Source organism: Ascidia mentula, chromosome 1, assembly GCF_947561715.1.
Source record: "Ascidia mentula chromosome 1, kaAscMent1.1, whole genome shotgun sequence".
Taxonomy (NCBI): Eukaryota; Metazoa; Chordata; class Ascidiacea; order Phlebobranchia; family Ascidiidae; genus Ascidia; species Ascidia mentula.
The window spans coordinates 9,978,527-9,992,084 of NC_138566.1; the positions used below are offsets into that span (position 1 = coordinate 9,978,527).

The 13,558-nt window shown below is 42.1% G+C and overlaps 1 protein-coding gene across 1 annotated transcript; it reads right to left on the minus strand.

Moving 5' to 3' along the window:
- Nucleotides 1–19: 19 nt before the first annotated feature.
- On the minus strand, nucleotides 20–13,221 carry LOC145914920 (uncharacterized). The gene is made up of 11 exons (XM_083002692.1): nucleotides 12,926–13,221; nucleotides 10,760–10,881; nucleotides 10,453–10,501; nucleotides 10,224–10,373; nucleotides 9,894–10,076; nucleotides 8,833–9,021; nucleotides 7,954–8,053; nucleotides 6,263–6,372; nucleotides 5,459–5,611; nucleotides 2,689–2,866; nucleotides 20–2,117 (listed from the first exon to the last, which is right to left on the minus strand). Exons 1-11 carry the CDS (start codon nucleotides 13,148–13,150, stop codon nucleotides 994–996), a joined length of 2,583 nt encoding a protein of 860 aa, XP_082858818.1. The 5' UTR covers nucleotides 13,151–13,221; the 3' UTR covers nucleotides 20–993.
- Between the last annotated feature and the right edge of the window lie 337 nt (nucleotides 13,222–13,558).

Here is a 13,558-nt window from a genome sequence, read left to right on the forward strand (position 1 = left end):
CACACGAGTACAACAACAATGTCGGCGCGGTATTTATTTCTCAGACAATCGTTGGAACATAATTAAATGATTTTCAAACGGCGCAAAACAGAACGGAAAAATACGAGAGAACGAGCAGAAAAGCAACAAAAACGTTGTCCGCTTCAATCCGCAGGCACACTTTGAATACATCAGGCCACCTCTTGTTGGGTGGCAAGGTTTGAAGAGTGATTGGTCTTAAAGTTTATAAAAAAAACTAAATTTAGCCCCTTTGCAAAAAAACGCAAGTGTACTCGGTTTTACCAGTTGAAGTCGAGTCGACAACTCAACACGATCGGGGGTTGTGTACAGTGAAGTTGGGACAAGCGACAATACTTCAGGCATGGCGAGCTGCATTGTCGGCGGAAGTAATAAGGAAAAGTGAAGAAGTTCAGTCAAAAAAATAGAACAGAAACGGAAACAGGGGCTACACTTCCTTCTCCACACCTTTTGCTCGGAGGATCGCACAGTTTAGGTTGACAGGTGCAAGTGTATAAAAGTCACTACATATTGTTACACATTTCTGTTTAGTCACTTTTGCGGCATTATTGACAATTTTTAATCTGCGTCAACACTGGAGGTTGGTTAATACGCCGGATTCGTAAAAAAAAACTGAAGGGGTCGACATCGACAGCTACTTTTTGCATTGCGCGGTTTTGTGTTGCTATAAAGTGTGGGGCCGCGTAAACTAACGGCGTGCACAAATTAGTTACTGCAAGTAGACGCACAGCAAAAAGGTTCACAGCTTCAAGGTTATGTACAATCAACAACAATATACTTGTGCGGTGCAGGTGTGCTCGTGCTGTGTAAAACTGAACAAAACGCGACTTGGCGCAATATACAAAAACTCTTTGCCTTCGACGGGGCGATAGGCGTGGTCGCATCATCTTTCCACATGCTTCTTGTCGTAACTATATCTTGCATAGCGAGGGGACATACATCTCTTTGTATATAGTACGGCGCAGGGATTGACGATCAGAGAACGGGATCCGAGCGCAATTTGTATTTGGACGGATGGAAACTGCGCTCGTTGCTATTCCAGTCGGTGACCGAGCCGCCGTGGCTGCAGCTCGCATACTGGATTTCATTGCTCATGTCGCCGTTTTCTTGGATGCTCCAAACCACATGAGCGTTGCCGCTTTCTAGAATAGGAGGAATCGAGGGATGAGGATGATCCTCTTCGTATCCCGAATCCCTGTTTCCGGATTTTGATGCACGATGATGGTCCGTCTTCTCCCTCCTCATGCAGGAGTGGGTGGGAAGGATTGGATCTTGAGTCCGAATGTCAGTTTTCGGATCCTTGCGTCTTTTTTGCGTCATCTCGGCGGCGCAAACCAGTAGCCCGCTCGAAGAGCATCCGGAGGAGGAGGAAGATATGGAGTGAGGACTAATTGCGTCGGGAGCGTCGGGAGCGGATGACGCGTTGGCGACCGACCCACAAGTGGAAGATGTGGCGTCATCCTCGGCATCTCTTTCCTCCGCAAAAAACAACTTCGCTTCTCCGTTGGGTGCGAACGTGACGCGGTGACTGCCGTTGCTCCCGGAATCATCATGATCGCTCACCACCAGTTTTGGAGACCGCTGCAAGCCAAATTTGTTGGAGAGACCTTGCGATGAAGCGCCGTAAAAAACATCCTCGTCGTCGGTGCGTGAGCGCGGCTTCCTTTCGCCAGAGGTGGCGCCGTTGGGCTTCGTCGGTTCGTGAGTGTGAAACAGTGTGCTAATGCGAGAAACATCGGGCAGGCTTATACTACGTCTCACTGTCGATACGTGGCGCGAGAGAACCGACAGTACGGAGGCGAGCGACTGGCGCTCATTTGCGGCATCAGAATCTCCCTCTGCCCTCCTGCGGGCGCACCACCACGATGCGAGGTTATTCCCCCGAGGTGAGAGTATCATAGCTCTGTGCACGGCCATCTTATATTTATTGTCTTGTTGCTGCATGCCGGTTGAACCCCCGTCTGGGGTACTGCAAGGGGAACGGGTGCTTGAGACAACGCTGTCTGAGGAGCGGTGACGGAAGGTGTGTGCTGGCGAGGAGAGATTGAGACTCATCGGTGGGGAGGGGGCGTTTGCATTGGAATCTTCGTTGAAAGAAGCTGGGAAGTATATTATCGGTTAGCAATTGTTAATCGAAATTGCTGGGTTAACATCTTGGTAACACTAGCAATAAACCAAGTGGATTAAACGAGCTTGATATATTCCGTAGCGATGATGTCATGAATTACAAGGCAAAAAATCGCTCACGCAGCGGCATATAGTTGCGCTGTATTTAACTTTCGTTAGTCACACTGGCTGAAACCGGTTCTGCAATGTCACATTTGTATAGATGCGTGCACATGCGATATCTAAATGGAATATTTTGGTCCAAAATAACATTTTAGCCAACGTCAAATGCGATGAAAGAAGAAGCAGAACCCACGAAATACATGAAACGGCGAGAGTTACTGACAGCACGCACAAATGACACGACGCAAAAAAATGTTTACATAAACTTATTCAAAAAAATGTTGCAAATCACGATACGCGTGATGTTACCGCAAATATTTTGGGCTGCTTTGCGATAAAAACACCCGCAAGAGCACGAACAACCTCCCTCCAACCGGATTAAACAACATTTTTTGCCCTATGTTTTGTGTACACTGCAAACTGCAGAATCATGCATCTTACCGAAAACCGACTTGGGTCTGGACTGGCGTCGCTTAGGTATATTTGCACCGTCGGCGTCCGTTCTCTCTCCGCCTTCAGCCCACGATTTCCTCACGTAGTCGGCTTTGGCAATGTCAAAAGTCATCTCCAGCAGTGCCAGACTCGGTTCGTCGGTCAGTTTTCTGGCGTTGTTTAGATGCTAAAATAAATAAATCAGGTTCAAGTACCAAGAATCGGGACCAGCTTCACGCAACGTAACAACCCATTGAACAATCGAAGTGATGCCAAATTTAAGTTAAAGCTGCAAACCCTGAGTGGGTAATTTGTTCAACCGAGGCATTCGATATTTTTTGTACATTCGCTAATTATACTGTTAGAACGACTGGGTTATCTCAGTATTATTCTGTGTAATTCCATCTACAATTAAGGCAATCAATGACGCTTAGTAGTCAGTGTATTGGTTGTTACGACATGTTTTGTCGTGCATATTCTGCAAACAATCATTATGTTACATATTTTCCCGCGTCCTACACAGTTTGCTGGAAAGTTGGCTACAAATATTTCACTCCGTAACCTTACATGACCTTAACAAAATATACTAAGAAAAGATAGGATTGAGTATTTTAGCACGAAACAAAAAGCACGTATTGTCTCTTGGGTTAGTTCATTTCTTCAACCTCAGGTAAGGTAATAGTTACAACTATGCGTACATGAAGTCACGTTATAGGTCAGCAGTAAGGACACAATGTTTTCACCCAAACCAAACGGATAACTAAGATTAGTTGGCGAAGGCGTGTAGTGTTCATTTCAAAATTAACTGATGAAACAATGGGTTTTACTGTCTAATGCGTCCAACGAGGCACGGAGACGCATACGAGCAGGGCATGCTTACGGGTTTTCTAAAAATAGATCACCAGCCACAATGAACAACACTACCCGAGCGAAAATGTCAGATTCCCCGCGGAGGGAGCGCAACACAAAAAGTTTGAGGGAAACGTGAAGGACAAAATACAAAAACGCAAACGTCGCCGCTTGTCCAAATGTGAAAGTAAAATCGTTTTTTTGACGTCACACATCAAAAGGCGTGACCGTTACGGGTGACTGGAGGTGACTTGTTTACTGAGCAACCGGCATGCAAACACACGTCGGACATGAATGAGCGATGGACGACTTTGTACGGGCGCCAGTATTTGGGCAAAAGATCACAGCGACATTCCAGCGATTGAAAGTGCGCTTGGCAAACTTTAATTGAGATTGTTCCACTGCAGAACTGTTTTTTTATCACAACGTTTGGAGAACAACGTATGCATGAACACACAATTTTTCAAGGCACGTAGCAACAATTAAAATTGCTTTATTTTACGCAAGGCAAAAGTTGCATTAACGGTTAAAATTTACCTATACACGAACATCTCATGGTTTTCATGCTGATTAAATGTATACAACAGTCACATTAGCTCCATTTGAGCACCCAATAGCGAACGTATATAGACCACTTATAATATGCGTGACTATAGAGAAGAAAGCTTAATTATCCCCAAAATAGAAGGTAGATGATTATCACGATGCACCGAAAAGGTAAGTTGACATAATAATCTACGCGCGACCAGGTATCGACCTTTACCACGAATGCTCGTGTGAAACAGAAAGACATGGATGGGGAAGTGGATTTCTCCCCTTCGAGAATGTTTATGTGCGCAGGCGATATCTGCTTGCTTTAAGATTTCGGGGTGCGGTAAACGACGCGAAACAGAAATTGCCGCACAAAACACCTGTCGAGAAAGTCTCGGAGCTGCTAAATTTGAGAGTTCGCCAAACTCGACATTCCAAATGAAACCGAAGGACAGTAAGACGAAACGACAAGGCGAAACACAGGTTATGAACGCGGTATTAAGCAGTAACCTGCAACCCACGACGTAGAGACCGCGTCATCATAATCGACCGCGCGTTCTATAGGCAGAAGGACAGCGGAAACGCTTCTATTTACCAATGTAGTAACAAACATGTATGAATAGAGCTCGCATGTGGTACTGAGCAGCTCGTGCATGTGTAAACGCAAGCTTCTTCTTCCGCGTGTCACCGACCCCTCCGAACGCGGAGGCTGGGTGCGTTGCGCAACGCTTAAAACATAAACATGTCCGGGTTGTTTCAACTTTGCCAAGGGACTTTGAATCTTAAGCATAAGTTACAAGATGCTTGTTTTTATAACGCCCCAATGATATTATTTAAACTCATAACTGTCTCACGACCTGCACGACGCTTTAACGCACAATTTATCGGCGTGACATTTTCAGCAGATTGGATAACATAAACGTGGCAACTTGACACTTAGAGGTGGGCACTTTGCTTACATCTGATTGCAACTACAGTATAGGGGGGAGAAATTTAATAACGGACGAGGGTGTCACTAATGTCTCTAAACACTGTAATCCTTCCGAGGACACGTATCAAGACATGCGATAGTGGCCAACACAACGTGTTGCAAGGGTTAATTTATGGTGTGTGAAACATTGTATACATCGGTAGGAGGCGTTGAGGTTCACATCAATACTATCAGAGGTTAATTGAAACTTTGCATCGACCGCAGACTTTCGCTTTGCTAGCCGTAAAGATTACAAAATCATTATAGCCTCACTTTTATTTAAATGGTAATGCATTTTTAGAAAAGAGGTTGATGCAATTCTCTGTTCCGTTTACGTGTTAATGGCGAAAGTTGACAATTTTTTTCGGGACAAAAAAACTCGCTTTTGTCACTCGGCCTATGGCATATTATGATGGCAAAAACGTATACCTCGAGTGCCGAGAAGGGGTTTGCGAATTCCGCTTCGTCGTCGGGTTGATCTCCGTTCGCCGAAAGCGCCATGTTAGCTGCGTGAGTCAGGAGCTCGCGGGAGATGTCGGAGAAGCTTCTAGAAAGACGGGAGGCCGAAGACGGACGACGAGTCTGCGCGTGCAAAGAACTGGTGACTAAACCTATCCTGCACCAGGTAATGCGTCACGTGATGTACGTGTGGCACACTATTAGACGGAAAACGGGTTTCTTCCGGGGTGGGTTACCTGAGGTCGATGGTTCTCGGGATCTTATGGTATACACGGCTTACTATGTGCATTTTTATATCCACACAGTCTATACATTTTGGCTATTTAAATTCAAAATATTCACCCATCGACCCCGGTGGGAACATCAAACAATAGTTAGAACTCTTGTTTGTGTAAAGGTTTCTTCTGACAGTCTTATGGGGACAAATACTTGGTATCTGATTTTTAACAAGTTATATATGAGGAAATAAAACAATTTGCTGTTAAAAGTTAAATAAAGCTATGGGGCATTGTTGGCGACTTGCTTGACCTTGCGGTTAAACTAAAGGGGTCTGTATATTATCAAAACAATTCGATAGATTCGCCAGCACTATTCTCCCATTCTTTTACTGATCGTAAATATCTTACTGAGATAGTTTTGTTTGAACAAAGCAGTAAAAGAGAAATGTTCAAACAACTACATTTTTCCTTCGCCTACCTCAGCGAAACCGCGAAGATATTTGAAAATTACCCAAAGAACAATAAGTCGCAACGCGAAAGTGAAAGAAATACGAACCCGTGGTGATTTTGGAGGTTTGGAAGGTGACATGATAGGGCTTCTGTTGCTGGCACCTTGGGAAGTTCTCATCTTGGAAGCCGAATATCGACTGCGGCTCACTTCGTCAACTGTCGATAAGAGAACAAGTGTGTTTGTAGTTTTCAAAGGTTGTGGAAAGGTTCTGTGGTTGTGTACCGTGACCTGACTTATCATTTTAGGCGCTGTGGCGGCAAATGTCCTTTATGCGACCTCGGTTTAACGTAAAATCGGTGGAAATGTGTCGCATTCGCTTTGTGATGCTGCTTGTTAATCGATCGCAGATAGGTCACTGGGACAAAGCAAACCTTGAGCTGTTCCGGGCCAAAAAATGGCATTTGGTGCTTGGCCACAATGCAGGAGGCTATAGGTACAGAAAGGATTTCGGGGCCAATCTAAAAATTATTAAAAACTAACCAGAATGATTTCCATATAATTTTCGGGAAAACCCTTAAACCTTAAGTAAACCAAGGGGTTGGGCTGCAAGTACGCGAACAGAGGTGCAAGTACAAAAGGTCTCACAAACGTGGTTTCGCGAGTACGACACAATGATCGCACGCACACGCTACACAAGCGTGTTTATATACCGCGGCTCGCAACTTGCTCATAATTCGTGGGCGTTGGCGCTCGAATCACTTCAACAAACACCAGCACTTTGTAAAAGAAACAAAGCCACAAGGCTGCTGTTGCAAATATAACATAAACAAACCCATGTATTTAGGATACTGTTGGCGTTAATTGATGAAGCTTGTCGGTTAAGGGACATTACTCAAAACAAAACAAGTACACGGGTGACATCATATAGTCAAATACGTCATACAAATTTTCGCTCATTTGCATGGGACAACATGTACAAGACCACTTCAAGGGGTTTTGTGGCAAAGTCGGTTGTTTTGGCCCAGAAAGAAGATCGAACAACCCACGAATGGGGACAAACCCGGGGTTCACGCGAAGGGCCAGAAGTCAGCACGTGCAAACCTCTGGGATGCAAGCAACAAGCAAATCTGACGTGCGGTGGAGGGAGGGGCGTGCTAGACAAAAATCGCCAATGGCAGGGCACCAGCAGACGCAAGAAGCGCGTCTCGCCTTCACCAAAACCCCACGAAGCGCGCGTGGGACGAGAACAGGAAGGAAGGTCGTGATTAAACTCAGCCACCATTTGCGTGAAGGACCTTGGCGAACAATAGAAATCAACGCCAGCGATGGCATTATGACGAATTGCCTTGCGACAAGTCAACATGCGTAGACCTGCAAGCACACAGCGAACTGCACGTTCGTTGCAACTGCTGCGCGCCTTTGACATTCGACCTGCTGTGACGCGACGATTTTACGCTCTCGGGCTGAAGCGAGTAAAACTTTAAAGGTTACGGATCTAAAATTACGGCCTCGTGCCTTGCGTACAGTTTAATAACAAAGTTTTATTGATTGCAAAGAACTTTTGCATCTAACGCTTTGACGTAAATCGCTGCCGCCTAAATGCGTAGTTATTTTTTGTCGTACACGTGCCCTGTTACGACAGAAGCCACAAAAATCAGGAACTTACTGATAATAAACACAAAAACGGGAGTCAAAAAAAATAAACACAATAGCTTTTGAGGGACGGTGTTTTCCTATTGCCACTAAGTCTGGCTTATGAAAACAAACCTACATTCCACTGAAATATCCACACTTACCTCTGAAGGACGAGGAACGCTTCTTCTTTTTCATGATTACGAGGAGAGATTCCAGACGCGCTACAACTTGCTGGAAGGAGGGGCGGTTTTTGGCTTCGACCTAAACGTTAGGAAATACGTGTAAATTTCCATATATGTGGTGATGCCTGTATGGCATACAATATGGGTGGTCGTTTTTGGGATAAGTGGAGAAGTCAAGACACCAGAATGTGGGTTGTGAAATGCGCATTAATGAAGTTATACCTGTCGGTTTTAAAGTTGGAAAACACAAAATGTGTTTAACACAAAATTTCCAAAGCAAAATGACAGACAACAGTGCAATATAATGTAATGAACAAACTCACCAGAAGATTCACTACACAATAAATGTTACTATATGCATGCTTAATAATGGGAGACCAATTACACCGGAAATTAACCGACCCCTCCACAGTAATATTTAACCTGATGGGCATTACTAACACCCCTGTAATGAAATAACTATAAAGGGACTCGCACAGACTGCTGCAATTATGACCAATCAGGTACAGTTCAAGCATACACACTTATATTTAATATATTTAACACTTTTGACTCATTAATTGAAATGGTATTAATCAAAAAAATCATGATGAAACTGTTGTGCATAATTCAGAAATTGTCCTTATGTGTCTGCCTACCCTGGATGAACATACATCCATAACCATTCAGCATTTGTTTAGCAAACAGGCTTGTCACTTCAAAGACATGAAATAGAGTGCCAACGACAAACTGTGATTAACCCGACATAATTAAACACGGAAAGGATTTAATCAAACTCCTTTCGGCATATCTTAACCTTATCGACAAACATGTGTGTACAACATAATATTACCAGTAGAGCTGACTAGTCACAGTTACCTGGCAACAGTCATAAGCCAATTGAAGAAACTCATTTGGTGGAGAAGTGTTTGGATCACCAGTCATTACCATTCGGTGGAATGTATCTCGCGCTAATCCGAAGTCAGAACTTCGTGGAAGCTCTTCAGGATCACAAGACACCTGGGCCATCAACTGGCACAGGATCAACCCGTAGGAAAAAAGATCCGCCTGTAAATTAATTACGAGTTTATTCCCTTGGCATGACAGGTTCATGATTGTTTTTTAATTGTTTTTTTCAACTAGTTTGGTTGAATGTACTGTAGTTATATCCATTATTTTTTTAATGAAAGTTTTAAAATGCCCCACTACACATAGATCAGGTGCAGAATAAAAGTAAACGAACGGTGGATGTGCTACTCTACTGATATCATGGCCATCGTCATTGAACAATTTACATAAAGTGAAAATGGTTTCATCATGGTGAAGTTGAGGCAAACACAAACACACTAAGTTGGCAGATAACTTCCTTAAAGCATGATAATTATGATGTAATGTTGATTGGCTTAGGGCCACGATCCAGCACTATGAAAGCTTCCCAACATGCTGCCAGGGTTATTACTGTATATCCCAGCATGCCATGACAAAAAGGGCAAGATAGTGTCAGTTATACAAATATAGCCAAGGCTTGGGCGGTCATTTCATGCGGTGGTGGTGTATAAACCTCTCAAAACAAAATATATGCAAGTGTATACATACCAGCAAATACAGAGGAATGAACCATTTGTTTGTTAATTACTAAAATGTTGTAAATTTTAGAGTAACGTTTCTGTAATGATTAACATGGTTGCTATCCATATTAGGTTTCTGAAACTGCAGGTTGTGTAAAAGGCAGCTTTCCCAACCAACCATTTTCACTCCCCTTTAAAAGCAGTAACCTTTGCATTCAGGCAAACCGCAACAAGGATTCCTGCGCACCACAATTTACCCAATAGTTTACACAGGAGCAATAAGCCTATGCACACATGAACACAATTCTCAGGAAAGTCGTAAATTCCAAGGCAATAAATAGCTAAAAGTTTAAATTAAGCAGTATATCAAACCTTTTCGTTGTAGGGTCTGGTATGTATAACTTCAGGTGCCATGATGTACGGGGTTCCCACCAGTGCCAGATGTTTCTCATCCTCTGGAGTGGCGGGTATTTTCTCGGCAAGCCCAAGGTCTGCTACCACTGCTTGGAACTTGGTCTTGCCATTCTTGTCAGTCGATACGCTCACCAGACAGTTCTACCACCAACAACATGTTTGTATATGTACTATCTTCTATGCTAGGAGCAAAAGAGATTTAAAATACTAAACTACACAACATTCATATGCCTGATACTGAACCACAGCAGTTTAGACTGAGTGCTAATTTATTGGTTTCCAGTTTACCTTGGCGCTGAGATCCCGATGGAATATACCAATGTTGTGCAGGTATTTCATGCCTGATGCAATGTCATGTGCAATCTGTATTCGTTGCTTCCAAGACAATTTATATTTTTTCTTTGTTATTAGTTGCTCCAGATCACCACCATTGATGAACTGCAACCAAAAAAACTATTTACTGCCACCATAATGTACTGAAAGTTTTATTAGCATTTTTTGAGCTAATGTGCATTACCTCCGTTAGTGCATGGAGTTGTCCTTCATGTACACAGACTCCTTTAAATCTGTAAAAACGGTAAATTTTAGCTTTGACATTCACTTTGGAACTTTACACTAAAAAGCGACAAGTTTATGCACAAACTGCTGTTTTGAATAAACGAAAACAGTAACCAAAAAAGGGAACCCAAATGAATTAACGAATCCCACAAATATGTTTTAAACAAAGGGTTCTAAATTGTGTAGTTGGTTACAGAAAAGCATTTGAGGTTTTGCAGTTTGGCAAACTGCAATCAATAACAGCAATCAATATGACAAGGCCTTACTTGAGAATGTTAGTGTGGGAAAGGCGGTTCATAAGTTGGACTTCTCGCAGGATGTTCATTTTGGAGTTGGTATCCTTGTTGCGCTTTAAGACCATCACATTGCCTGATTGCTTGTGTGTAGCCTGCAAAGACAGACAGACAAACCACTTATAAACTGCTCTGAACTGCTAATGCAAGTTCAGTCATTAGTGCAGCATGCCATGATGGAGCATAATTATTCCCTAGAGGTGCCACAAAAAGCAAACAAATGCTTTTGAAAGTTTGCAATGTAAACATTCACATTTTCTAGGAAAAGGGTTGTATATATATAAAATACAATCAATAAAAAACAGATTTGGACTATGAATAACTGTTTTAAAATATGACTGAACATCTATATTGTTCTTAGTTGCATAAAGGCCAGTATGAATGATATTGGGCCAACGCAAAGAACAGCAATCATTATAAAACAAGTTTTGTTTGCTCCGACTGACTAACCATTTAGCAAGATACAACTGGTAAAGTGATGAGAAAGGGTTTGGGGATGTTTTCAGAGTTGCGAAAGAAGCAAAAACAAACATAATGACAAATTAAATTACAGCTACAAATGCAAACAAACCAAGATAAACCCAGAGAATTTTGACATAGACAATTTTGATTCATACAGGAAAAACTATTTTGATCAGGGTTATCCTTCTGAATCTATTTTATGCCTTAATGATTAATGAGTACTTAACAAATAAGATATTTGACCAAGGCTATTGAAAATCTGCATCATCATTCATAGCCATTATGGGGTGAGTAAAGGTGTAAGAATATCTTGGAACTGAGACAAAATAAGTTCGGGTATAATTTGTCAAGCCCATTTACTCATTAGAACTGGTTAGGGAAGGACATACAAAACTTTTTCACTTGTGACCCATTTTAACAGGTTAAAATTTGCCATGATCCCTCATGTTTGATGTTAATATTTACATATTTTTTATAAAACCACTGAAACTACTATGAATTGTACAACGAAAAGAACATCACTGTACTTTGTGTAACATTGACTTTTTGCGACCCATAAAATTCATTGTGTGATCTCCTGCAGGGTCGCAACCCCAGGTTTGGAAAACCCTGGTTTAACATATATGTTCAATCCTAAAACAGTTTGTTTTGGAAAGCTGCAAAACCACATGGCAATGAACAGGTCAGGGCAGCAAAGCAAATTGGTATCATAATATATCTTACCTAATCACCAAATAAATAGGTAGTGCATGGCAATGCCAAGAACAAATAAACTGAAAGGAATGCGGCAGGTCTTCCGTTTAAAATATACCCCCAAGAACGTAAAAACGCACGGACGAGAAACGTCGTGCTATTGAGTAGCCGTTGGTTAGAATACGTAGCCGGCTAGTTTACATAAACAAATAAACTGCTAACGAGTGTTTCCGCCATTACGAACTTATCGGGCACAGAAAGGGCGACTTAAAGAAGGGCTTGGCCTCTAAAATATAGCGCCACACTATTTAAACGCACGTGCACGTTACTAAGAGGAAGTACGTCAAGTTATCTTTGGCGATGTGTCAGATACTCCAGTTACAAAAGTCGTGTTAAGCTAGCTCTGTGCCATCTAAAGCATTCAATGGGATTCCTGCGCAGGCTTCCGCCCTTGCCAAAAGCGATCGGCATTACCAGAAGCGCATGGAATATCTCCACACACGAGGCGCAGAGACAACCTGAGAAATCCCTGTGCGCCGCGACCCGTTTTTAGCAATTTGCATGCGAACGTGTGAAAATCGAAAGGATGCAGTATCTGCACGAAAGATTAATCTGGCGATTGACCTATTTGTACCTCGTTACTAGCAGCGAGCTAGCCGTGCCAAGGGGATAACTACGGTTGGTTGGTAAGCATCCAACTGGCAACCTGCGCCTGTTTACTTCAATAGTAGATACATACATACTTTTTATTGTGAGTTACACATCAACAGTGGATTTACTAACACTAAAGTTACAGATATGCTTGTACAAACCAATGCTGTCATTGTTGGGTAAAGTAATAGCAAACCATTGGATACTTTACATTAACTTGGCAAAAGTATACCTTACAATAAAATGATAAACTTGCTAAACCAAAAGACAACAAACATTTTTTAAAGTAAATTTGATTATACTAAAATATAGAACAAGTTTTGGTATTTGTACCTTGAAAACATCAGAAAAATATCCATAACCAAGTTCTTCCAAATAAAAGTCATCTATCCTTGCCAAATTTGACACAGCATTTTGAAGCGCATTGAAGTGTGAAATGTTGAGGCTTCGTCTTCGGACAGAAGCAGGTTGGTTTCGGTTCGAATTAGATCCCAGTGATGATCGCATTGTGACTTGTTGAGGGGAAGTTTCACAACTGTTTGAATTTGCATTCGGCATTTCAGATGTTGCCAATCACCAGTTTATATAAATACTATAGCTATCAGTTGCAGCTTTTTCATATTCTTGTTGTGCATCTAACATACATAAAAAAACAAAAACAAAATAGTCATGTGGGCTACTAACACACCATTATATGCAGTAAATTGCAAACAATCCATTGCACCTACATGCTAACAACATGCACCTGCATTCACAATGACAATGCAGTATTTTGCATTACAACAATATTGCTCAGATATAGACTTTAATGCTACATTGATATTCTTTTTTATTACAACGGCGTAAAACAAGGCATTTAAACGCGCAAATACCTGAACAACAGAACCATAATGTAAAACATACCTTTACTTTGTAAAACACACATAGAGCACCGATTCAACAAGTTCTAGTAAAAATAACAACATG

Bases quoted from the DNA above. Each gene is read 5' to 3' on its own strand.
- LOC145914920 (XM_083002692.1), bottom strand. From the start codon at position 13,150: ATGCCGAATGCAAATTCAAACAGTTGTGAAACTTCCCCTCAACAAGTC. The intron at 6,373-7,953 runs GTAAGTGTGGAT...TCTTATCGACAG, and splicing joins GCGTTCCTCGTCCTTCAGAG to TTGACGAAGTGAGCCGCAGT. The intron at 2,867-5,458 runs GTATACGTTTTT...TATTTATTTTAG, and splicing joins ACCCCTTCTCGGCACTCGAG to CATCTAAACAACGCCAGAAA.